Below are 24,992 nucleotides of genomic sequence, written 5' to 3' on the forward strand. Positions count from 1 at the left end.
CACATAGGGACTGAGAATATTCTTCATCACACCGTGATTGCTTCTTTGACTGCCACTCCTACCACCTAGCATTTTTCTTTTCAGAGTGACTGATATTCCATCTCTCCTGGGATAGAGCCTTCCTTAACTGTAAGGGAATCAATGACTTGTTTTTCTTCTTGCACCCTGCCCATATTATCATTTCTTTTTCCTTTCTTTTTCTTTTCTTCTCAAGTAAGCTCTAGGCCCAATGTGGGGCTTTAACTCATGACCTCAAGATCAAGAGGCACATGCTCTTCTGACTGAGCCAGCCAGGCACCCCCATCCGCATAGTACCATTTCTGCTCATTGTGCATTGTTTGGTGCCTTACTGAGTGTCTCATCTTGTGAGGGCATTAGCAAGTGGTCTTCTGCCCAAGGGTAGCATTGTGATGTTTGCACAGTGAGGTGAGGCCAAGCCTGCAGGGATTCTGCACGGTGAAGACAAGGTGGAACAGGTTGCAGTCCCAACTCTGGGCCCTAGAGAATCTCCCTAATGGCTGCTGGATCTAGGCCAAGGGTCAGCTCCCTCGGGGACATCGATGTATATCCAAGGCTGGCAGTGGCATGCTAGACCCCAGTAACTCCTCAACTACTGTCACCTTGATTTCCACCCTGGAAATCCTCCTTCATTTCTTTCTGCTCTTCTCAGACATTCTACTCTGGCCCTTTGTTTCTTGGCACCTTTCATGTTCCCCTATCCACCATTGCCTTAGCATTTGGACTTTTTTTTTCTTTTTTTTTTTTTTGAGAGAGAGAGAGGGCGCCAGTGAGCTAGGGACACACAGAGAGAATCCTGTGAGGGGCAAAGAGAGAGGAAGAGAGACACAGAGAAGGGGGACTGACCCAAAGCAGGGCTCCAGCTCACCCGAAGTGAAGCTCGTGCTCATCTGAGGTGGGACTAGAACTGATGAACCATGAGATCCTGACCTGAGCCTAAGTCAGATGCTTAAGCGACTGAGCCATCCAGGCTCCCTGGCATTCTTAATAATAGTAATCACAATAGCCACCATTTACTGAGGGTTTTTTCAGTGCCAGGCACAGACAGTGAGGTAACTGAGGCTTAGAGATGTCACATAAGTCTATCTAAGGTCACACAAATATTAAGGTATGGATCAGCATGTCTAATAGTAAAAGAAAAGAAACAGGTGAAATTAATTTTATCAATTTTTAAAATTTAATTCAATATACTACAACATTATTTCAACATGTCATCAGTATGTAAAATGACTAGTGAGATATTTACATTCTTTTTTGCATAACAACTCTTCGAAATACAGAGTGTACTTTATTTACTCTTACATCACTTCTCAGTTCATTCTAATATGTTTAAATTTTTTTTTGAGAGAGAGAGTAGGGGAGGGGCAGAGAGAGAGAGAGAGACAGAGACAGAGAATCTGAAACAGACTCCGCACTATCAGGGCTTTGCCTGAGGATGTGGGGCTTGAATACAAGAGCCATGAGATCATGATCTGAGCCAAAGTCAACCACTGAGCCTCCCAGGGGCCCCTCACTTCTCAGTTCAGATTAGCCATAGTTCAAGTACTATGTTCACAGTATACAGTACATAGTACTATGTGCACATGAGGTCAGTGTCTACTGTACTGGACAGCACAAGTACAGATCAAGGATTCTGACCCACCTCCACTTGACCACTTTATAGATTTTTTTTTTATGTTATTTATTTTTGAGACAGACAGAGCATGAACGGGGGAGGGGCAGAGAGAGAGGGAGACACAGAATCTGAAGCAGGCTCCAGGCTCCGAGCTGTCAGCACAGAGCCCCACGCGGGGCTTGAACTCACTAACGGTGAGATCATGACCTGAGCTGAAGTCGGATGCTGAACCTACTGAGACACCCAGGCGCCTCTACTTTACAGCTTTTCTAAGGATGGTGAAAGCAGGCTGGTACTGTCCATCGAAATTCTGGTTTGCAAAATATAATAATATCTAAATTGGGATAAGATTTCATTATAAAGTAGAATAAAGTGTCTCAAAACTGAGGTCCAAAATTTGTTAAATCCTTTGAAAAAGCATGTGTTAGAGAAGCTGACATTTCCCTCTTAGAACTGATACTTCTGGGATGGGACAGGAATGTTTGTTCCCTTTTATGTGACCCTGTTATTGTTCTGTCTTCATAAATACCATCCAGGAAGACTGGATTTTCTCTGGCCTGGAGCCAGGTGGTGGAAAAATCCTTTGCCCTGGGGCCCTTCTCTGGTCCATAGGGCAGGCATCTGACCATTTCCGACTCAGCTCACCAACCCCTCATGGTGGCTCCTGAAGGGATTGTTGAACTCTGGGAGGAAAGAAGGGGTTGGTTAGCCATCATTTCCTGGTTATAACAGTGGATAGGTCTTTGTTCTGGACACTTTGCCAGGCACGCTGCATGTGCTATCCTTTTATACCTCCCCACCATCCTCTGACATCATCATTAGCACCTGCAAAACCCAGAGAGGTGAAGAGGTTCATTCAGGGTCACACAGCTAATAACCCAGAGCTTTCTGACACCACAGCCAAAGATCACAGCATTCCAGACTTTGGAGGTTTTAATACTTTCTGACCACCCATAAACACGGGAACAAGGGTTGCCGGCAAGAAATTTTCATATCTGTGTTCTGTTTCTATGTTAATTAGCCCTGGCAGGGTGCTTAGGGTTGATTTCAGTCTGTAAGTTTTGGGGTCAGATATTCAGGACATTAAAAAAAGAGAGAGAGAGAGAGACACAGCTTCCCTTTCTATATCGGGAGGTCCAGCGTCAGGAAACCTAGGAGGGCTGCTTGATCTTTCTTTTCTTGTTCCTGATGAGTTAGAAGACCTTTGGTGCCCGGGAGCCCTGTTGCTTTAAGCCTAAGCCCTGGTTTGGGAGGAGACTGGGAGGGCAATGGAGGGTGCCCGCCTACCTGAGGGAACCTGCCGGAGGTGAGGCTGGAACCGCTCGGGATGCGAGGTGGGCGGGGGCAGGCTGAAAGTTGGAGCAAGCAGGAAGTGAGCCGAGGGCCGCCCGGGAGGAAACAGACTAGGCGAGTTTGCCGCTGACAGGCCTGAGCCGCTTGGAGACATGGTGAGCGAGCTGGAAACCAGGAAGGGGCTGATTCAAAGACGGGCCGGAGTGGGCTGGGGGCTGGGGATCAGGAGAGCGCGGGGGCAAAGTCGGAGGGCTGGGCCAGGGCTGACTGGCCTTTCTCCTTTCACAACTTGACTGCAAAAAGTTCGGAGCTGCCTGGGCGGGTGTTCCTGCTTCTTTACTCCCTCCCCTGACCTCTGTGCCGGCCTGGAGCAGGGTTTCGGTGGGGGTGGGGGATCCGAATTCCAGGCGAGGAGCTGCTGAGAGGCCTTTCATCTCCTCCTCCAGCCCTCCAGCCGCCGGGTGTTGTGACACCCCTGGGCAGCACCTCTGAAGTTCTCAGGGCGGATTCCAGCCCAGCGGCAGACAGCCCCCCCCCCCCCCCCGCGCGCCTCCCGCCTGCCTTTCACTTTAGCCCTAACCCCAGGAATCTGTCTCTCTGCCGGGTCTGAGGAATCAGCCCCCTCTCCATAAACGTGAGGAAGAGAACTAAGGGTTTGTAAAAGAACCAGAAGTTGGATTTCTGTGATAACCCATTTAGTTTGGACCCACGGCTCCTGGCCTGTTTCAAGAGGTCTAGTGGGTCAGGGTGGGAGGAGCTTAATAATGGTTTTCCCTCCTTGTTCAAAAACCTTATCATCAGCCAGGGCAGACTGGCCCTCCATTTCCCCCAACACCCAGGCTGCTGTTTTTATTTAATATCTGCTTAAGCAGGCAGTCGTGGCTTGGTGCCTGCGCATGGTGCTGTGTGGTGGGGAAAGCAGAAGTTTGTGGCGCAATGACTGTCCCTCATGGGGCCTGGTGAGGGACTTAGAGCCTGGTTGCTGTTGCTCTGGGTCACAGCAGTTAGGCTGGAGCCTGGGACCCGAACTGCTCTCCAGCTACTCTCTTGCAGGGAAGGGGGGGGTGTGCTAGCTGAGGGTGTTCTGCTGCCCAGCACACATATTTGTAACAAGGACCCTTTGGTAAGTAATGGTTTAGGGTTTCTACTTTGTAAGATGCCTGCTCAGCAGTTCCCTCTAACCCAATCAGAGGAGCAAGGAAACAGTGGAGAGGGATTTAGTGCTGTGTTTCTTTTCCTCACCAGGGGCCCTGAGAACCTGAAAAGAAATTTGATCCAGTCTGTCTAGCATCAGCACTCAACTTCTGAGACTTAAAAATGCATTTATTTTTTGATTACATGAGTAATACATGAAAACATTCTTTTTGTAAACAGTTCAAACATTAAAACAAAACAAAAAAAAGCTAAAGTCCATCATAGGCCTTCTCCTCCTCCGGCCTCTGAGGCTGAGTCTCAGTTCCTCTACTGCTTGACCTAATTAACCCCTGTGTTGCTGCCCAGGAGGAGGCCAGTGGAGGTGGAGGAAATGATCGTGTACGGAACCTGCAGAGTGAGGTGGAAGGAGTCAAGAATATCATGACCCAGAATGTGGAGCGGATCCTGGCCCGAGGAGAAAACCTGGACCATCTCCGCAACAAGACAGAGGATCTGGAAGCCACAGTGAGATGGGGAGCCCACTGGGGGTAGAGGAAGAGAGGAGAGGGTAGGATTGTTGAGGTTTGGGGGTTGGTGGTGTTGGGGGCAAAATGAATAGGAGGAAAGTCTGCCTTTTCACTTGTTTTGGGAATTGATGAGCGAGTCCCCAGTTCTGATTCTGCTGTATTCCACTGATTGGGACTGGGATCCAGGGAAGGGGTCCAACGACTGGGGAGGGTGGATGGGGCTGACTGTTGGAGGTATTTTCTGAGACAGACGACCCCGGTCAGGCCTTGCATTCTTAGGCTTCTCTCCCATGAAACTGATTTTTCTCTTTGAAGGCTTCCCTTGACAATCATTTGGACCTGACCTCCCCAGGGCAAAAATATTGGCTCTGGAAAATCCTCCTAGGGCCTTTGGCCTTCTCTGGGAGTTATTTGGCAGGGGGTAGAAAACTGCTGGAGTTTTGCTGAGTCTGCTTTCAAAAGAAGCTGGGAAGAGCAGTGAAATTCTTTGATCAAAGGGTCCTCTGCTAACTGAAGGCTAGAATAATATCTCCCACACATCTTGCTAGACCTCATTCCTCTCTCTCTCCAGCCAGGGGCTGAAGCCAGCTGCTCAGAGAGGGAGTAACTCTAACAAAGTAACTCCAATAAAGGCTGGAGCCTAAGGTTCCACATCCACAGGGAGAGACTGGCCGTGGCTTTCTGAGTCCTGTGTGTAATCTTGGGTATAGGTCCTTTGTCTCCTGTCTCCCTGGGACTTAGTGTTTCTTTCCATAGCCTAATCAGGGGAGCATGGCCCAGGGAAACTTAATTTCTGCAACTTGAGTTGAGGAGAAAGAGCAGTTTCTGTCACCTCCAACCTCCATGCTGCCCTGGCCCACCCTCCAGCCTCAGTAGTCCCCGTGGGGTGAGGGGTCATGCATCCAGGGAGATGTGACCATCTGGAGCTTGCACCCCTTGGCCCCAGTGTGTGCCCTCCCAAGGTGGATCGTGCAGACAGTATCGCACCCCTGGGTGTGAGCATAGGTGCTTCAAGGTGCATGATGGTGCAGGGTAAGAAGAGAAGGGGGAAAGCAGGGGGCCAAAGGGAGTCCAAGAACTCTAAATTTGAACGTGGCCCACCAGACTGTCATGAAGGCAGGAGGACAGAACATTTTTTGTCTAACAGTCTGTTATTCCAACTGATCACTTAAGTATTTAGATGTACGGCGTGTGGGCCTCTGTTCCAGTGGGAGGATGCACTGGTTCACTCTGCCTTATCCCCCAACAGTCGGAGCACTTCAAGACCACGTCACAGAAGGTGGCTCGGAAGTTCTGGTGGAAGAACGTGAAGATGATTGTCCTCATCTGTGTGATTGTTTTTATCATCATCCTCCTCATCGTGCTCTTTGCCACCCATGCCATCCCAACTTAGGGAGCCCCTCCCCTGCCCCCCGTCCTCCTCTTCAGGGAAGCCCTCCATAGTGGGTGCCAAGAAGGGCCCTCTCTCCCATCCTCAGCAGGAAATGCTGCTCTGTCCTCCCGCCCCTCATTCTGAGGCCCCGCTGCCATACTGTCTGCCCCAGGGAGCACCTTGGTCCCCTGGAAGGAGAGAGCCGGACCATGGCTGCATTTCATGGGCTCTCAGAGTTGGTTGGAGAGACACCCAGAAGGCCCAGCATGTGGCTGGGAAACTGATGGTGGCCAGTGGGCAATAAAGACCTTTCAGTATCCCTACACATGTGAGGTAATTTCTCACCTTCCATTTTGCCTTTGGCCCTTCTATTTCTTTTCCCCCTGGGCACGCCTTCTGGCTAGATTCTCGTATTTGAGGTCCAAGTTGTTGGAGGGGTAGAGAGTGTATATCTGGAGAAGAAAGATGGAGCCTCCTCATTCTTCTCTATTATCCACAGGTCTCAAGAACCAGAATTTTCTGAGGGTCTCAGCAAATGGAAAATTCAAAATCATTTTACGGTGGTGTGCAAGACTCCTAAGTGTCCATCTTGGGTCTTGCCACGTCCCTTTGTTACTTTTCTGCAGGAAGCGTTAGCTGAGACAGCCTGAGGGCCTCCTGCCTCTCCTGTCATTGCCATCTCTCTTCTGTGGCCCTGTTGCAGTTGAGTGAGGGGTTGGAGGAACCGGGAGCTTTTCCTTCTCTTTGGTTCTTCAAAGTTCTTTTTTTTTTTTTTTTTTTTTTTTTTTTTTAAGTAATCTCTACAACCCATCATGGGGCTTATCCTCACAACCCTGAGATCAAGAGTCTCATGCTCTTCCGACTGAGCCAGCTGGGTGCCCCTGGTTCTACAAAGTTCTATTTGTCTTTTGTCTGCCCCTGCCCCTTTGGGACTTAGCAGGGCCTCTGGGTCTCAGCTGAGGGGGCGAGCATCTCTCCCCATGTCTCGTGGTTGGGCCCAGTCAGTGTCATAGGACAGGGCCTATGGCCCTCCTTCCCCTCCATGTACAATGGGCCTCTTTGTCTTTGGGCTTCCCTCCTCCCCACCAGGTTCCACCTCATTGCCACTCTTTCCTCTCTCTTGGTTTGGGGAAAGGGTTCTTGTCATCTCTGTCCCTATTTCTCCCCTGGGCTTTCCAGTATTAAAAAAACAAACAAACAAACAAACCTGTTTTGGGGAGGGGGTGTAGAAGGAACAGGTTTGGGAGACAGAATCTGGGACTCCTACTGGCAAGTCCTGAAATCATACTCTGAAAGCCAGGGAGGAAAAAGAAAAAAAAAAGAAAAAAAAAAAAAAAAGCCCTCTGGGCTGTCTTTGTCCTCCTAGGTCCTCCTAGGTCAGACTACAGCCATCCTCTCTCCTCAGGCCACTCCTGGACTCAAGGTCCACAGAACTGGGGTGAAACCTCTTCCCTGGGACCCAGAGTGCCCAGGGTGGGGATGAGGGCTGTGCTCACAGGGGCTCAACCCAAGGAGGGAAGCCCTCAACCTCCTTCCTCAAGAGCAGCCACAGTTGTGTTGGGGGTGGCAGGGGGTGGGGTGGAGAACAGGTGTCTGTGACTTGTTTGCAGCAGTGAGAGGAGAGGGCGAGAACGGGTAGAGTCAGGAAGGCTCTGGAGGGGTGGCCTCGCCCATCTTCCGATGGAGGAGCAGGGTCATATGAGGACAGGGCTGCAGCTGCCCTTGTGGTGAAGAGGGAAATACAGAAAAGCCAGAACTAGCACCTTCTTCATGGGGGTCCGTTTTCTTTTTTAAGCGAGGCGCCATTCACACAACATACAGTGTATACGTGTACGTACAATTGTAACACACAGCGGTGCCGTTTCAAAGTAGACAATTCAATGGTAGGTAGTGCATTCACAATGTTGATTGTGAATAAACTTTCTTTCGTTCCAAAACTTTCTTGCTTAGTCGGTTTTTGGGTGCCGGTGGCATGCATTCACCGAGGTGGCAGAGACCCCGCCTGGCTGGCGGTCCGCGTCGTCTCTAGCACAGCGCCATCGCCGTGGCACTGGGACGGTTGCTTGTTGCGGGCGGTGCCTGTCTCCAGAGCCCACTTCACTGGGCCCCCCGACGTGTGGGGGTGCCGAGCGCAGAACGAGCCCCGGGCTGCTCAGGCGCAGGCGCCCGGTTCCGGGGGCTGGGGAGCCAGGCGAAGCTGGGCCGGACGCCTGCAGCTTTCGCTTTTCGTTGGCCCGGGTGCGGGCTCGGGGCAGGCGCGCCCCCCGCCCCCGCGGCCGCGGCCCCGCCCCTCCGCTTCCTCCCGGGTGTGTGGCACCGCGGCCGCTCGGCGACAGAGGAGCGGGAGCCGGCCCAGCGGCGGCAGCAGCGATGGTGAGGGCCCCGGGCGGGGCGGAGCCGACCGCGCAGGGAGGCAATGGGCGACGTGTGGGTGGGAGGCCGGGAGTCTGAAGTCCGAGGTGGGAGGCGACCTCCGGGATCCGCGCCGGTCCCCCGGTGAGGTGGACACCGCCAGGAGCAGGATGGGGGCCAGAGCCTCCACTCGGGGCGCGCGGGCTGGGGAGAGAAAGTTTGGCCGCCTTGGCGCAGTGAGCGCGACTCGGGCTCCCCCCTTCCCTGAGCCTCGCGGTTACGGAGTCAGACTCCAGGCTGAGATCCTGGTCGTGGCCGCTTACCGGCTGGCTCTGTGAGCCCGGGCAAGTCACTTAACCTTCCTGAGCCTCCTTTTCCGCATCTGTGAAGTGGGGTCAGCAATACCCGCCTTGCCGGTCCTTGTGAAGTTAAGGGAGATCCAATGGCAGAGCCCTGCCTGGCACTCAGAACCTTCTCCTGAGAAGTGGTAGGTAATGTGATGACCTCTTCAGCCTTTCCTGGAGCTGTGAAGAGCCAAGTGTGGCCTGGGAGTTGGAAACCTGAGCAGATGGGCTGCCAGAGCCTCTGCCAGCCCCATGGCAGGGTGTTGGAGGGCACACTCCTTCCCCTGGGGAAAGATCAAGGGAGATGTTTACCATGAAAGTTCCACTGAAGTTACCAGAGTGTGGCACAGGCCTGACTCCTAACCTCTGCCTAGGGACACATTCTGGAGGTGAGTCATCCCCCACTCCTGCTGCAGACTCTGGCCTGTGTCCCCACTTGCCAGCTATGAGGCAAAGGTGTCAGGAACAGGTGGTGCCAGTTGCTTCCTCTGTCCCCTGGACTCCTGGGAAGATGGGCTGGGCAGGAAGCAGGCTCGGTGCTTTAAGATTCTGCCCTGGAGAAGCTGGCAGAGGTGTGATGGATGTGGCCTGGCTGGGGGTTATGATGCCTGGATGGCCTCATCTCTAGGGAACTGGAGGCAGGAAGAGGAAGTGGGGCAGGAAGGTTGCACTGAGCTCTAAGGCCACGCCAGGAAACTGAGGGAGGCTCCAAGAATGGGACAGAGCTCAGAGCCCACTTCCTAGCATGCAGGGCAAGGGATCAGCCAGGGCTAGGGGTGGGCTTCCAGTTGGCCTCTAGCACTTGGGGAGAAGAGGAAACTCCTGAAATGAAGGCTGAGGCCAGGATAATTTACTGAGGGGTACTGGAAAACTCTGGCATTCTCATAGGCTCATCTGAGGCAAATAGTGAATCAGAGCCCAGGGAAGGTACATTGACCTTTCTCCCCTACCCGTCTCCTAGCCCCATCCCTCTGTTTCTTTCAGTCTTGCCCCTTTCTCTGCCCCCAGCGCTTTCCCTTCCTTCTTCCACCCCCTTCCCTCCTTGGTCTTTCTTCCTTGTCCTCCTCTGATTCATTCAATCAACAAGTATTTCTTGGGCATTTCTTCTGTGCCAGTCACGGTGGCAGGTATAGGTGATAGAGCAGGAACAAAGAGTGATGGGAAAGATGACAACTGAATGGGTAAGAGCTTGAATTCATTCATCTTCTGGATGGTCCTCTCGTATGCACTGTCCAGTGAATGTGGGTTTTGAACCATGGTCTTCCCTCGTGTGCGCACCAGTGGAACTGGCAGCATCAGAAGGTCTGGGGAGTCTTTACTAGCCAGCTAAAGTATTTGACCTCCCTGTACTTGCATTCACTTTAGCACAGTGGTTAAGAATGTGATTCTTGGAGTTTACAGTGTATTGGTTCAACTCCCAGATCGTCTACTTACTGCCTCTGTGACCTTGGACAGATGGTTTAACCCCTCTGAGCCTCAGTTTCTTATAAAACTGGGAGAACAGCATGCCTTCAGTGGGTTGTGAGGATTAAATAAGGAGGACAAACAGCAGGCAGTGCTTAGCTCTGTGTCCATTGAATGGTGGCCGTTATTACTGTCAGGATGTACAGTCTTCTCAGCAGCCTGTAGCGCTTGATGGAAATACTCGATGCAGGTTATCAAAGGCCCCTGTAAAGTTAGAGACAATTAAGCACACAGGTTTGCAATAAGGAAGAACTTGCTTGGCTGTGTATTTTGTAAAAATATCTAAGAGGTTTTAATGATCACACATATTGTGTAGTTCTTGAGATCTGACTGCTAAGAAAAAAACATCAGTGAGGGAAGATTGGGCTCTATTAATGACAATAGCTCTTGTTTATTGAGCACTTAGTATGCGACAGGTATTGTGACAAGCACTTTGTTCGTAACATGTCACGGGCCCTAGCTAACATTATGGTAGATATTATTCTTGTCACCACTTTACGGATGAGGCAGTGGAGGATCAGAAAGGTCATGTAGTGGATGAGTGGCAGAGGCAAGATTTGAAGGAACCCAGGGCTGCAATGCTGAGCCCTCGTTCTTAACTCTCAGCTCAGGTAAGTGCTGAGTAGAAAGGAGCTGATACACCCCTTTGCTGCCCCAGTCCTCTGACTAGAACAACGGTGACAGCTGGAATAGGGGTTCTTGGGCACTAGCCAAGAAAGAAAGGAGACGGGAGAGTTACGACAGGGAGGTTTGGGAAAGCTTTGTTTTCAGAGGCACCTAGGGTATTTGGCCTGGAGAAACCCGAGACGTTTGAGGGTTGAAGGCAGGATATTCTGTACAGAGGGCTAACGGTCTATCAAGAACATTTCCTGTGTAACTGCCACCCCCTGTCTACCAACCATGCTGATGCTCCCCCTCCACTGCACAGCCTCAGCCCTGCAGACCCCAAGCAGGGCTGGCAAGTGCCCCTCCCACCCATCCTTCCTCTCTATGCTCTTTGCTCCCCACTACCTGGCAACCCCACACTCCTGCTGGTGGCATTTGTCCACCTCTTCTAGCTGTTCTCTCTGCCTGGGAGTTTTCTCACTGCCGTCTACCACCAATAGAGAAATTATTCTGAAGCCCCTCTCCAGTGTCCCCCACTTGGCTCGGAAGTCTACACTAGGTCGTGTTCTGTTCCTCCAAGTGACTGTCCCCTTCTTGACTTTTACCGCGTGTGTTCTCTGGCCCCACCCTGCCCCCCTCCGCCCTTACCCTCTGCCTGGTGTGTCTTTGCCTGAATGCCCCAACTCCACCCCATCCTGTAAGGGCTCATCCACCCGGTCTGTCTCAGTTCACAGGAATCCACTCTCTGAGGGAGGCTCCAACACTGGGTATGTGTATCTCACAGCACAGCCCTTCACTCTTCTCTTATGATGTCCTATATGTCTCTTTCCCTCAGTCTATAGTGGGCTTCTTAAGAACAGGCACAGTTCATTCAGAAATTTTTTTCCGCGTGTCCACTGTGTGCTAGGCACTATGTTGAGTTCACTGTGGCAGGTGTAGTGTGGCCCTGCCCTCTGGTCCCTTACCTCCTTCCACATTCTGTGGTTATTTCTCGCTGTGCCAGTAGGGACCTATGCATACAGTGTCCTTTTTCTGCTAGTTGAGAGAGGACCCAGGAGGGCCAGGGACTTGAGCCCGGGGCCTCTGTGTTCCCTGGAGCGAATGTGTTCTTTTAGGCCTGGTCCCACCTTGGCTCCGGACAGGCCTGGCTTCGCAGTGGGGGGAGGAGGCTGCAGATTGCAGCAGGAAGCACAGCCAACTGTCTTGGGGAATGTGACCCAATGTCACCCCACGTTGGAGAATAAGAGAATAATAGCTGGCGTTTTCAGAGTAGAAACACAGTCATATTCAGCATCCCACCAACCTCTAGCAGTGATTGTCATTTCGGATCTTTGTCCATTCTCAAGTTTTTGCCTTGGGCTGTTATGAATGGGGGGATGCCTTGGGCCATGTGAATGCGAACTATGTGAGCTTATTGACTAACGTGGTAGTAATAAGAGTGGTGATGATTACTGGGGAAAAGTTAGCGATGGGGGCAGCTTCCCTGCTCTCTGCATTATTGCTTTGTTCCCCAGTTTCTGCTCCCCCAGCCTGTGAGTGCACCCCTCTGTCATAGTTTGCCTGCCCCCTCTCCAAGCAGGTTGCTTTTCTAAGCTCATGGGTAAATATTGACCTACTTGGGTTTCAGATGCCTGCCCCACGAAACTCCTGCTGGGCTAGATAAACACACTGGGAAAACATCTCTTGAGACTAAGAGCTGCTCTTGGATAGGCTACAATGCGATGACCCGCTCAATGAGTCCTTGCAATGGTCAGCACTGTGCTGGCCCCCCCCCAGGCCACCAGGATGGGGGGCAGACAGAGGTAGCCCTTCCCCCTGGGGCCTGTGGTCTAGCTGGGAAGATAGGACTCATGTACTGGGAATGCTTGGAAGTTGTGTGCAAGACAGCTGCAAGGATCCTGAATGCGGATTCTTGCCTGAGTAGGAGTGGCTCTCCGTGAACACCGGATCCCTCCCCTTTCTCTGGTTTTAAGTGGAATTCAGTCAAGTGCCAAAATGTCTGCTGCAGACAATGGGCAATATGGTCTGGCAGGAAAGGGAGCTTGGCTAGTGCTCTGTGGGGAGGAGATGAGAACAGGGACGGGCTGTGGGGGAACTAGGCTGGGAGAAGGGAGTTGCTGTGGTTTGTTAATCTGCTGGTATTCATCTCCCTGACATGTCCCTGGACCTGCTCCTGGACTTCCAGCTTTTACTGGGGCCTCCTGCCCTAGATCTCACTCAGTTGTGTGTGTCCAAAGCCCAGTCCCTTTCTTGCTTGTGATGCATGCTCTCTTCCTCTCTCCTGTTCCCTCAGCCCCCCGCCACCTCCCCACTTGAACCCTGCATCTGCCTTCCTCTGAAATTACCTGGGTTCTTCTGTCTGGTGTGGTTGCTGCCCAAGCTGAGAAGTCTAAGAGTAGGTCTCATCTCTGTGAGTTGGACCCTAGTGAAGACAGTGGGTGGCTGGAAGGCTAAGGCCAAAGGCCAGGGAGGCTGAGGTTCCCAGGCAGACAGGGAATCAGTTTTGAGCACTGATACGGGAGCAGGGTCATCCCAGGAGGCAGAAGTGGCCTGACCAGTCAGAGGGAGGGTTGATCTTCCCAGTTCGTTTCTCTGTGTGTGTCTGTGGGGTTAGGCAGAACCTATGATGTGTGGTGGTCTGAAGTGACCTTCCTAGCCCCATGGGGGTAGATCTCCTCCCCGTCTGCCTTCTAGCCATGTAGCTTGGTGCCCTCTTCTTTGGTGCTTCCTTAGGCCAGTGGGAAGCCACAGGGCAGGCACACATTGGGGAGAGGCCATCCTAGAGCGGGTGAGCAAAGTACCTGCTTTGTGGGAGGGTGAGATTCTGGGAGGTTTCCATCCTGAGGCATCTTAGAGGATGCTGAGATGCTGAAAGCCAAGGCTGACCTAGGACCTGCCTTGATGGGCAAGGAGAAGAAGCTGTGAGAGCAGAGGCAAGCCACACACACTCAGGAGACTGGTCCTTCCCTCTGTACATATCATACCCTTGCATGTAAGATGCTGTTACCCTATCCATACATCATCCCCACCCCACACACAGTGGGGGCAAGGAGGCCGCTAGGTCTCGGGATCAGGTGGGGGCCTCCTGCAGTTCTGACCTTGGGCTTGGCGCCCAGGCAGGGAAAGAGTTGGAACGGTGCCAGCGGCAGGCGGACGAGGTGACGGAAATCATGCTCAACAACTTCGACAAGGTCCTGGAGCGCGATGGAAAACTGGCAGAGCTGGAGCAGCGTTCTGACCAACTCCTGGACATGGTGTGAGGCCTGGGGAAGCAGGGATGGGGGAGGGAGAGGCCAGAAGGGGTCCTCAGAGAGAAAGTTCTCAGGCTGTGCTCAGGGTCTCCTTGGTGGGGTCTGAGGCTTGCCTGTGGGGCAGTGTGAGTCCTGTGAGTTTGTTGAGGCACCTTTAGCCTAGATATGCTCCAGGTAGGCCTCATGAAGTAAGAAGTCCTTCGTATGGAGCTGTGGAGCTTTGTAAAGGGCTGGTATTGTTAACTGGGGGTGAGTCTGTAGGGCTGTGAGTCAAGGGCTACACCAGTGTCTGAGACCAAGAGTCAGGCTGGGAGGATTCCAGGGCAGGCTATGTGGAGAAGGGGAGCAGACAGGCTGGGAAGATGCAGAAGGAGACTAGGCCCTTTCGGGGAGGTGAGGTTGGGAGACCGTGGCCCTGGATCTCTAGGGGAACCACTAACTCCCACCCTGTGTCTGGCGATGTCCACAGAGCTCAGCCTTCAGCAAGACAACCAAGACCCTGGCCCAGAAGAAGAGCTGGGAGAACATTCGATGCCGGATCTACTTGGGGCTGGTGGTGGGTGGCGGCCTGCTCGTCATCCTGATTGTGCTCCTGGCCATCTTTCTCCCACAGAGCAGTGAGGGCAGCAGTGCCCCACAGGCCCAGGACGCAGGTGCTGCCTCAGGGCCTGGGGACTGACCCAGCTGGGCCTGAGGAGAGGCCGATGGCCATACTGGCTGGTTCTGGTCTCCAGAGAACCCTGGTGTTTGCTCCCACCTGAGCCACCCAACTGAGTGCTGAAGAGCATCCCTGATGTGTGCACCTTTGCATCTCCTATCACGCCACAGACTGGCCCTTGAGGGCAGCCTGCTGCACTGGCCATGCCAGGCCAGCCCCACCTGGAGCTCAGTAAAAGCTGCTGTTTGGTTAAAAGCTGCTGTTTGGCTAAAAGCTGGAGTGTCTGTGTGTGTGTATGTCTAAAGATCTCCAGGTTGCCTACACTCCTGGGGTTGCTTAGAAAGTCTACCATCCAAGGGACTTTATCCCTGGGAGATGGCCCCTCTCCTTTCCCTTCCATACTTGATTCAGCCCTACCCAGACAGATCCTTCTGGAGTGCAGGTGGAAAGACAGAGTGGTTCTCAAACCTGACCCTTCAACCAGCACCCTCTGAGCCTGTTTCCCTAGGAATGAAATCTGTTGTTTTTCTGATGTCTTGAGGATACTCAGTATAGGACTCCAGGAGAAGAAAGTACTTCAAAGATGTTTATATGACAAGGCTCTCACCTTTGGATAGGCTTTTCCCTCTGAACCCCACCCCCCTCCCCAGCTCAATTTCTCTATGTTCTTCCTCAAGCTTGACACCTGATTACAGATGAGGCAGACAGCAGTGAAAAAGGGAAGGGCTTCAAAGGTGCGCAGTCACAAGGGACGGCCTAGGGTTTGCCCTGTAGGAAAGGATTTGGCCTTTTCAGAGCTCCATGGCCACACAGGGCCAAGCAGGCAGTGCCTTCAGGGTCACAGGAAAGACGATGAAAGAGTAAAGGCCATGGAAGAAGGAAAGAAGGTCCTACCAAGACTGAGGAAGCTGGGCAATCTCTGCCTGGCTACTTGACTGCCTCTCAAACTCAAGTGTGGGTGGAAGGAAAATTCAGGGTCAAGTATGTAACAGAAGCAGTTCCTTGTTAGGCAGAGTGAGGACTACTGACAGAGAAATAAGAACAAACCTGAGAGTTGTGTGGAGCTTTACCCATCACAGGGCTTGTTACTTCTACTGGGCTCATTACCATCTTCTTTTCCTGAGAAAGATGGAGAAAAACACTTGGCCCTGCAGTTGGTCAGCAAAACCACTTAGAGGCCACGTGAATTTGGGCAAGCCACTTCCGGGACTTGGGTTTTACATATGTAAAAAGGGACATACTTAACTCCCAGAACAATCATGAGGATTGTTTATACTGAGTGTAAAACATCCATCAATGTAATGGTTCTAGATGCCAAATAAATGGTAGCTATCATCCAAATCATTTAGTGCAGTAGTCCTCAGCCTAGCCTCACAGTAGGAATCACCTGTAGAGGGGCGGCTGGCTGGCTCAGTCAGTAGAGCATGTGACTCTTGATCTCATGGTTGTGTGAATTCAAGCCCCATGATGGTGTGCAGCCTACTTAAAACAAACAAACAAATAAATAAATAGAATCCTCTGTAGAACTTCTAAAAACACCACCCCTAGGCCTCAATCAGTACCAGAGCTAAGATTTAAACCCAAGTTTGTGGGATGCCTGGGCACACACGTTAGCCACTGCCCTACACAGCCGCCTTATGGGGCCTAGATCTGTTAAGTCAGAATCTTTGAGGGTATCTGTCACAGGGTTATTTTCTCTTAAAGCTGCAACCCCTCATTCTCCCTCCAGGATATTCATGGGTAGCCAGGGATGCAAACCACCTTTTGAATTCAAGCCAAAGATTTTACAGAAGCTAGGGGAGAAGTTGAACAACGGGCTGAAGGTCACACACATAGTCCCATGAGCCGGTAAAGTCCCAGATTTCCCGGCAGGGATCTTTCCTCTTTCGGTTGGGAAGTTTTGCTTTGCTCTTTATTGGGCCTAATAGAGAAGAAGTGAACAGAAAATTTTTGTTTTGTGGGTATGGGAGGAATCAAGCGCCAACTCCTGAACCAACTAGAGTGCAGGAGGTGCAGAAGTACCTGGCGGGGCCGGACAGAGCAGCGGGAAACGCGGTGATTCCAGGTTCGCAGTACCCTCAGCCCCTAGGCCAGCGCCTCCCTTTCTCGGAGGGCCTTTAACACCTGTGCGTCCTAACCCCGCTGAACCGCAGAGCGGACTCAGGACCCCCTACAGCCTGGACACTTCCCTTTTCACCGCTCTGTAGACGCGAATTACGCGACACTCCCACGTACCTACCCCAGGTTAGGAGTCCAAAACAGACGTTTCCTGACCAGCCCCAGATCCTGCCATTGGCTTTAGCCTTTGGTCACCTGACTTACTCGAGCCAACGAGAGGCGGCAGAATTAATACTTCCGCTTTCAGTGAGGCAAACGAGCCTCTGTTCCCGCCTTTCGGGTGCTCTGATTGGTCTTCCTCTCTCAGCTCGGCAATTTATTGGCCAGAGCCACGGGGCCGCAGTCCAGCGGGGTTCGAGGGCTGTGTGAGACAGCACCGCTGCGATGGCGTCCTATTTCGATGAACACGACTGCGAGCCGTTGGATTCCGAGCAGCAGGCCCGAACCAATATGCTGCTGGAGCTCGCAAGGTGGGTACGCGATGCTGGGAGGTGGGGGCGCAGGCAGCAGGTTTCTGGGCTGGGGCTGGCTGGAGAAGGCTGATTATATAGGGCCTCCATTCTGAGGAGGAAGGATGAGTAATCTGGAGAGTTAGTCCAGAGACGAGATTCGAGAGAGATCAATAATTTGGATCATCCATAGACGGGCCGGGCAAAGAGATTGTGGGAAAGACTGTAACTGGAGGGTAGGGGGAGTAGGGAGCGGGAAGGCAGCCGGTTGTAGCAGGTGAGGGAGAATATGGGTGATGGGGGTAAGGGAAGGGCCGTGTGGGTGTGAGTAGGTACATTAGTTAGGAACACCAAGCACGGCAGCCAGCGCTGCCACTGGGAATCTGGCTTTACCAGGTCATTCCTACATAGCCTGAGTAACTTCTAAGCCTGTTGCCTCATGTGTAAAATGGGACTAAACTGCTTGCATGCTTGGGGTTGTCTTATAGCAGCTGTAAACCACTTCCCACTGTGCTTTTTATCTAGTGAGCACTTCTGCAGGGTACTAGCTGCAGGGCATTTATTTGCTATAATGCCTAGTGGGCTGTTGGGGCAAAGAGAAAGTATGGTTTTCTGTGGTTCTGACCATGCGCCGTTCTTCCCAGGTCACTTTTCAATAGGATGGACTTTGAAGACTTGGGGTTGGTAGTAGATTGGGAACATCACCTGCCTCCACCTGCTGCCAAAGCTGTGGTTGAGAACCTTCCTAGGAGAATCATCAGGGGCTCTCAGGCCGGTGAGAACACTAATTCTTTCCACTGTTTGGGGCAGGTTTGTCAGATCCACTCCCTCCCAAGCTAGACTGGTCTGGCCCTTCAGTTTTCCAGGTCAGGTTGGGGCAAGAATGTCCTTGAAGAGTGGGAGCTGGGAGGTAGGGCCTGTAGCGGCTCTCCTGATCAGCACTCCCTCCTAAAGAGCTCAAGTGCCCCGTGTGTCTTTTGGAATTTGAGGAGGAGGAGACTGCCATTGAGATGCCTTGCCATCACCTCTTCCATTCCAGCTGCATTCTGCCCTGGCTAAGCAAGGTACTACTTCCTTTTTCTCAGCCCTCACTTGCCCTGGGCCCAGTTCTCAAGCCTCTCAAGTTCTGTTTATGAACTGTTAGGGGATCAGAAAAGGGAGAGGAGTAGGGGTGGGTATTGGGAGCAGGGGATGAATATTAACTTAAGAATACCAGACTTGGGCTGGAACACTGTCCTCCTTTCCTCAGACAAATTCCTGCCCCTTGTGCCGCCATGAGCTGCCCACTGATGATGACACTTACGAGGAACATAGACGAGATAAGGTAGGGGCTGGTGGTAAGTGGAGAGGGTGGTAATGGGGCCCCCCAGTCGCTGTCCTTTTGTTCTCATTTCCTACCTTAGCAGGTCTGGGTAGGCCTCAGGGTCCTTGGCTCTTGTCGTCTTCCTGGTGACTCTGGTGAGGGGCAAGAGCCTTGGCAATGCACATGCTAGGAGCCTGAAAACAGTGATAGCTCCATGATAGCTGTCCCATTGCTCCACCCACAGGCCTTCACATATGGCTCATGCCCATTGTGCTCTCTTTCCTTCAGGCTCGCAAGCAGCAGCAAAAGCACCGACTTGAGAACCTCCACGGAGCCATGTACACATGAGGTGCCTGGGGCTGAGTACCAGTCCTCCACATCTTTCTCTTGCACCTCAAATCCTCATTAAAATTTTCTTTACCCACCCTGCACTGCATTGCTCACAAGCCTGGGCAGGGGTTCCGTACCCTCCATGAGGTCCCTACTGGTATTGGGGAAGGTGGTCCTGAACCACAGAAAGCACCAGGCTGTGTGTCCCTTCCTGTTAAGTGTACACACTGCTCAGTCTGGCCTGAGAGAAGTGGAGCCCAGGTCAAAAACCTGGCTACTAGATCAGCCAGGGCTTGGGCCTGTGCATTCATTGTTGGAAAGCAAAATGTGTCAGGGTCTGGCATCCAATAGTTACTTACAGATGGTAAAGAAAAAAAAGAGAGCCTACCTCTCTCTCCCCTGCAATTTTTAGTAAATCTTGGAATCCCACAGACTTTCTTTAGCTTCATTGTGAAAACTGCTCCTATCAGTTTGAAGTTGCTCCGTGGATTCCCTCCGCCCCCGCCTCTGCCCCACCCCAGTATTACCTACTGAGGAAGCAAACTTCAAACCACACTCTTGAGTAGAAGAAGGATCAGGTCAGTTCTTTAGACTGTTTAAAGTCCTAGAAAGGGTTTCAGGCCCTTGAGGGGTATTTGGATAGCACCTGGCAGTCTTTATTCTTGGCAGCCCTGTTCTCAAAGAGCAGTGGCCACTCAGGACTCTCTCTGGGGGCAGGGGATTTTGCCCATCCTTTGCCTAGGGAAAGCCATCCTGGGTTAGTCTCTCTCTGGACTCTTCAGAACAGACTACAAACATGCAAATTAGAATTCTTTTAATAGATATATATATATATATATAGATATATATATATATGTATATATATATAAAAGTACTAAAATACCCACATGGTTCTGCTGTGTTATTTGCCCGAAAGAAAGAAAAGGGCAGAGTGAAGAATCCCAGTGCAGCTCAGTAGGCCCCAAAGTGGGCCTTCCCACAGTCTAAGGAGTGCCTATCCCTCCACCCCAAATTCTATCCTTCTTGCTGTTCCCAGCCCCCAATTCCTGCAGCAGGAAACCCCAGTGGTTTGGCTTCGGCACTGGGGAGTAGAAGGCACCTGAAGGGCTGGCTGGGTGAAATAAGAATATGTGACCTTTGAACATAAAAACAACAGTGCAGAGTAAGGGAGTAGGTTGTGTGCAGCCCAGGCACCTGCCGGGCCTGTTCCTCCGTGGCACGGGTGGGTGTGGGATGGCCACTGCTCCAGCAGCAAGGAAGCCTATATCCCGACAACACTTTCTCAAAACCATTTTTGGTACAAAATAAATGCAAAGTTATGAGGTGGGGAGCTGGTGAGGTTGGCCCGGCCACCCTCCCCAGACCTCAGATCATGGCGATGCTTTCGGGGGCACAGGTGAGGTGAGTGGAGGTGCGACCGCTCCCAGAGGACTTGGCGGCCCGGCCAGGGGCAGGCTGCAGCGCAGCCACCAGCGTCTCTGACGACACTGCTCCGAACTCATAGCTGAAAGTGCCGTAGAAAATGAGGATATCAATGACAAACACCCACTCGCACAGGGCTGCCCCATGCTGCAGCTGAGAGCTCTCGTGCATAAAGAAGACCGCACCTGGAATGGGGCTAAGGAAATGTTCAGTAGGATGTGTGGAAGCCTGTTGACACTCCTACCTTCCTAGATAGATAACTAGGCTGGGGCCAAGAGCCAGGTCTCCCCTCCTGGGAGGGTAAGTAGGAAACCACACTGGGCAGTATTTTCTGGATATATGTGTACCAAGCTCTCCCCCAACCCCCCAATGCCCCCCACCCCCCCACCCCGGGTCTTGGGTGGGGAAAGGCTGAGCTAGAGGATTAGTTCCTGGCTGCCCTGTCCTGGAAGGATACTGAGGATCAGGGTGACAAAGGCGATGGCTGCCAGCACAATCCGCACGTAGGCCATAGCCAGGTCCTGGGGGGCGGTGGCCCCATGGTAGCAGAGGGCACAGTGCAGGCAGACAAAGAGCAGCCCGGCGGAGAAGGCCACACCAGTTCCGATGTAGTGCAGAGACTTAGCATGATCCACCTGGTCCGGAGAGAGCACCCATCTGTGAAGCAGCCCTACCTCCTCCACCCCCATCCCCTTTCCCTCTCAGACCCCCCTATCCCCACCCTCAGCCTTGTAGGGCTGTCTCTGTAGCTTGGGGCAACCTTCAGGGGACTGAGGGCACCCGTTCGTGAAAGTTCAAGAGGCAGGCAGGCGGGCACACCTGGAAGTTGCCGACCACCACAAGGCCCGCAGCGTTGGTGCAGCCTGTGATGAGTGTTGTGGTGTTGACCCAGGAATGACGACTCTGCTCCAGGAGCTGCCCGTAGCGCAGCAGGCAGATCAGAGCCACTGGGGGAAGACAGCACAGGTGGGGCCAGCACTGGTGCTCTCCTCCCACCCCAGCCTGGCCCAGCCAGCCCACCAACTGCCCCGGCCTCTGCCCCTGTCCCCCACTCTGGTCTGAGGGCCAAAAGGGAATAGAAGGGCAGGTGGTGAACTGGGTGTCCTCAGCCTCCAGCCAGCAGGGTGGCTGTGTGAGACACTTTGGCCCTTGTTCAAGAACAGGAGAGACGTGACTCCTCTTGCCTTAGCCCTTGGTGGGGTGGGCCGCACTAGGCAAGGGCTTCCTGGGCCCTTCTGGGAGGGGGGTGGGGGAGTGGGTTGGATTGGGCTGGGCTGGCTAGGGGGGGCTGAGGGCACAACTCACCCATGAAAGCACCCATGTTGCCAATGAGGCTGAAGAGGCAGCTCTCTGGGGGATATGTGCCACACTTGCTGAGGGGGGGGGGGGGCAAGGACAGAGTGAGAGAGGAGCAGGAGCACTAGCACCCCCATTCTGGCCCATCTGTCTCTTGCTTTAACCGTGCCTGTTCCTTAGCAGCAAGCCACTGATTTAGGAGAAGGGCCAGTTGTGTTCTATAAACAACTGGCTGCAGGCTGGGCCCTCCCCCAAAGCAGAGCACATGTGTGTGGTGGGTAAGGGAGTGCCCAGGATTGCTGGGCAGAGCCCAAGACTCCTTGGACTCCCTGAGACTGTCAAGGTCTGCGGCCAGTCTGGCTTTCCTTGGGCCAGAACTGGGCTGGGCAAATCAGAGGGCTTCAGCTTAAATCCAGGTGCCTCCACTTACTAGCTGTGTGACCTGGACGGATGACATAACAGTCTGTTTCCTTGCCTATAAAACAGTGAGAACGATAGCTGCCTCAATGTCAGGAGGATTAAATGGTGTTCTGCGCGTAAAGCATTCAGCACAGGGCCTGGCACACAGTGATTGGCAAGTAGTATTGTTATTAAGTGCTTTTAATATACTTAGTATTTCTGAGACCCAGGGATAGGGGTTTGAGGGGCTGGGGTCTCCCTTACCTGCCCAGAGTCCAGGCCTTACCTGATGAGGGGGACATCATCCAGGGTGCAGCAAGTCTTGGGGCCCCCTTGTTCAGCGGGGTCAGGAGAGCAGGACTCGTTGTAGGACCTGGCAGGCAGGACAGAGAGTAGACTGGGGGAAAGGGGTTTTCCCAGCCTGTACCCTCCGGCTTCTCAGAGACTACCCTCCCAGTATTCTCTTGGCAGGGGCAGGAGAGCCCACCTCCCTGAACTGGCCTGAGACAGATGCCAAAGGGGTGAAGGGATGGTGGGAAATAGGTGGATGGGCTTGAAGTCATGCCTGGGGAGGGGCAGGCATTGCCAGTGTCAGCTAAGAGCAGTGAGGGCCAGGGTCTCCAACTGGCTTGCTCACAACAGCCCCGACCCAAGAGGGAGCAGAGATGAAGGGAGCTTTAGAGGGAGGCTGTCTGCAGAGTGCGCCATACCAGTTCTCCACAGGGCATGCGTGGCGGTTCATCACGGCCATGGCATACCTGCGGGAGCAGAACTGTCACCTCACACCCGTGACCCCCCCAGCCCAGCTTTCCCCCCTACTGACTCTTCTCTCTTGATTCTGGCCCCATTCAGCCTCATTGTCCTTGTTGGGGACTCAAGTTGGGGTGGCCTGAGAACTGACACCACATCAGAATAGCATGGCCTCAAACTAGAGGACCTCGGGGTGTCCCTGGCTAGAAGTATGTCAGGGTCGTCATACTGGACAGCGGCGGTGCCAGCTCGCCCGAAGTAGCTCTGTGCCCAGGCACCAGGCCAGGCTTTGGAGACAGCTAGAGTGATCCTGGGTACCACCCCAGAGCCTGCACAGGACAAGGGGCTCTGTGTGTGCCATGAAGCTCCTGTTGGGTCCTGGCTGGGCCCTATCCTCCTCAGCATGGGCCCATTCTGTCCCCCGTTGTCTTCCCCCTTCCCTCTATTTACTCACACAGTCCATAGGCCAGTGATAGAGAATGCTGACAAGCTGACAGGAAGGAGGATCCAGGCGGTCATGAGGGAGGGGAGCCAGGGTGGTGGTGGTGTGGGGGGAAGGGCAAGAGGTAGGTGGGAAAGAGGGGGCCGGCCCAGCTACCTTAGGGTACTTCGCCAAAACCATCAGCGGCCCAGGCCTGGTGGAGAGAGACAGGTCAAAGTCCAGGGTCCAGTGACTGGCCAAGGCCGGTGGTGGGCAGAAGGTGGTCAACACCTGATTCACAGCTTCTGCTGGGGCTCTGAGGGCCTACATTTTGGGCTGAGCCCACGCCAACACGTGGACACCTTCTGGCATCCCCCGGGGGCCTCCACGTTCCACCCGAAAGCCACCGGTGGGCCCAGGCACTCAGGCGGGGCCGTAACATCCGGGGAGGGAGTCGCGCTCCCTCGCCTGCGGGACCGGGCTGGGGGAAGGGTGCGGTTAGGGCAGTCGAGGGGGCCGCGCCGAGGAGAGCCTGAGAGCGGGTGCCGGTCCCGGCGGAGCGGCAGCCACGCGCAGGCAACCACCTGACCGCCGGCGCCCCGGGGGAGAGGTGGGTTCGCGCAGGAAGCGCGGCTCGGCCCCCGCCCTCGTGGGCGCACGGAAAGCGCCCCGGGAGCCGGGGACTCGAGCCTCCCCAGGGGCCCAGTACGCACCTCCCTGGAGCGCGCCGCCGCCTCCGCTCCCTGCTCGGCCACGCTTGGTATGGTCTCTGGCTGCGGCCCTCGGAGCAGCCCTGGAAGGTTTAAAGGGCCGAGCGGCCCCGCCCCTGTCGCCCGGGCAGCGCCGCGCCGCCCGCCGGGACGTGGAGTCCGCGCCGCCCCGCGCCGGGCCGGAGACTACAACTCCCGAGCCCCCGCGCCCGCGCTGCGGTGCAAACGTGGATGGCGCCCCGACTTCGGGGGACCTGAGCGCCGAGGGCTGAGCCGTGGGACTCGGGTGGAGGCTCTGACTCCAAGATGCCGATAGTCTCGCGTACCCTGTTCCTGCGGTGGAAGCTTCGGGAGGCGGGAAGCTCCGGGGCTGCATCGCTGTGATTGCCATCGCGTACAAGGCTGGTGGAAGCCTCCCTTCGCCGCTGGGCACATTTTTGCAGCCTGGACTGTCCGGCAGTGAGACTTTCGGGAGCCTCCCTCAATGTGGCCGGGCCTGCCTCTCTGTTCTGGGCGAGGTGGGTCCGCGGAGAAGCGAGCACAAAACCTTGGCTGTTAAGTTTCAAGCGCCTTGGATTTGGCTTATGCTTCCCCTCCGCCCAGCAAACCCTGGAGGAGGGCTACTTTCATCAGATACTTTTTTTTTTTTTTTAATGTTTATTTTTGAGAGAGACAGAGTAGGAGTGTGGGAAGGGCAGAGACAGAGAGGGAGACACAGAATCCGAAACAGGCTGCAGGCTCCGAGCTGTCAGCACAGAGCCCGATGCCGGGCTCGAACTTGGGACCGCTGAGATCATGACCTGAGCTGAAGTTGGACGCCCAACCGACTGGCCCATCCAGGCGCCCCCAGATACTTTTTATTTTCAAGGTACAAGTACACAAAGTACTGTCAGTGTCATGTTTCCCGACTGATGAGCGCTTACTCGAAACAAGGCCACAGAGATCAGTGGATATCTATGGTCACACATGGCCAGGTGTTGGTAAGAGAGGCAGGCTGGAGACCCAGAGCAATCTGGGAAGAGGAAACAGGATAGCGTGGGAATAAATTACCATTGGCTTCACCAAAATGTACAGGCCAAGGGTGCCTTCCTGGACATTCTTTTCATGATAAAAAAAAAAGAGTGGGAATACTTCTTTTTCACATACCCAAAGGGAACAGA

General features: G+C 53.6%; 4 protein-coding genes and 1 long non-coding RNA gene across 8 annotated transcripts; 3 read left to right on the top strand and 2 right to left on the bottom strand.

The window, feature by feature from the left end:
- Positions 1-2,924: 2,924 nt before the first annotated feature.
- VAMP8 (vesicle associated membrane protein 8) lies at positions 2,925-6,282 on the top strand. The gene is made up of 3 exons (XM_030311020.1): positions 2,925-3,081; positions 4,427-4,585; positions 5,837-6,282. The coding sequence occupies exons 1-3, from the start codon at positions 3,079-3,081 to the stop codon at positions 5,978-5,980; spliced, it is 306 nt and encodes a 101-aa protein (XP_030166880.1). The 5' UTR covers positions 2,925-3,078; the 3' UTR covers positions 5,981-6,282.
- Positions 6,283-8,250: 1,968 nt separating this feature from the next.
- Positions 8,251-14,907, top strand: VAMP5 (vesicle associated membrane protein 5). 2 transcript variants are annotated; one of them, XM_030311018.1, is made up of 3 exons: positions 8,251-8,332; positions 13,842-13,979; positions 14,446-14,907. In XM_030311018.1, the coding sequence occupies exons 1-3, from the start codon at positions 8,330-8,332 to the stop codon at positions 14,653-14,655; spliced, it is 351 nt and encodes a 116-aa protein (XP_030166878.1). In that variant the 5' UTR covers positions 8,251-8,329; the 3' UTR covers positions 14,656-14,907. The 2 variants fall into 2 exon arrangements, with proteins under 2 accessions (XP_030166878.1, XP_030166879.1); XM_030311019.1 differs by lacking the exon at positions 8,251-8,332 and adding an exon at positions 8,721-8,798.
- Positions 10,098-16,056, bottom strand: LOC115510791. The gene is made up of 3 exons (XR_003967840.1): positions 16,022-16,056; positions 15,682-15,753; positions 10,098-10,323 (listed from the first exon to the last, which is right to left on the bottom strand). It is a non-coding gene; the product is annotated as an uncharacterized LOC115510791 (long non-coding RNA).
- Positions 16,057-17,069: 1,013 nt separating this feature from the next.
- Positions 17,070-19,265, top strand: RNF181 (ring finger protein 181). Its single transcript, XM_030311017.1, has 5 exons — positions 17,070-17,222; positions 17,846-17,976; positions 18,156-18,265; positions 18,451-18,525; positions 18,793-19,265. The coding sequence occupies exons 1-5, from the start codon at positions 17,137-17,139 to the stop codon at positions 18,850-18,852; spliced, it is 462 nt and encodes a 153-aa protein (XP_030166877.1). The 5' UTR covers positions 17,070-17,136; the 3' UTR covers positions 18,853-19,265.
- A 456-nt stretch (positions 19,266-19,721) lies between these two features.
- TMEM150A (transmembrane protein 150A) lies at positions 19,722-23,898 on the bottom strand. 3 transcript variants are annotated; one of them, XM_030311014.1, is made up of 9 exons: positions 23,836-23,898; positions 23,156-23,336; positions 22,662-22,709; positions 22,238-22,324; positions 21,983-22,027; positions 21,562-21,629; positions 21,076-21,203; positions 20,714-20,891; positions 19,722-20,441 (listed from the first exon to the last, which is right to left on the bottom strand). In XM_030311014.1, exons 2-9 carry the CDS (start codon positions 23,218-23,220, stop codon positions 20,200-20,202), a joined length of 861 nt encoding a protein of 286 aa, XP_030166874.1. In that variant the 5' UTR covers positions 23,221-23,336; positions 23,836-23,898; the 3' UTR covers positions 19,722-20,199. The 3 variants fall into 3 exon arrangements, with proteins under 3 accessions (XP_030166874.1, XP_030166876.1, XP_030166875.1); XM_030311016.1 differs by lacking the exon at positions 22,662-22,709; XM_030311015.1 differs by lacking the exon at positions 21,983-22,027.
- Between the last annotated feature and the right edge of the window lie 1,094 nt (positions 23,899-24,992).

Source organism: Lynx canadensis, chromosome A3, assembly GCF_007474595.2.
Source record: "Lynx canadensis isolate LIC74 chromosome A3, mLynCan4.pri.v2, whole genome shotgun sequence".
NCBI classification, from domain to species: domain Eukaryota; kingdom Metazoa; phylum Chordata; class Mammalia; order Carnivora; family Felidae; genus Lynx; species Lynx canadensis.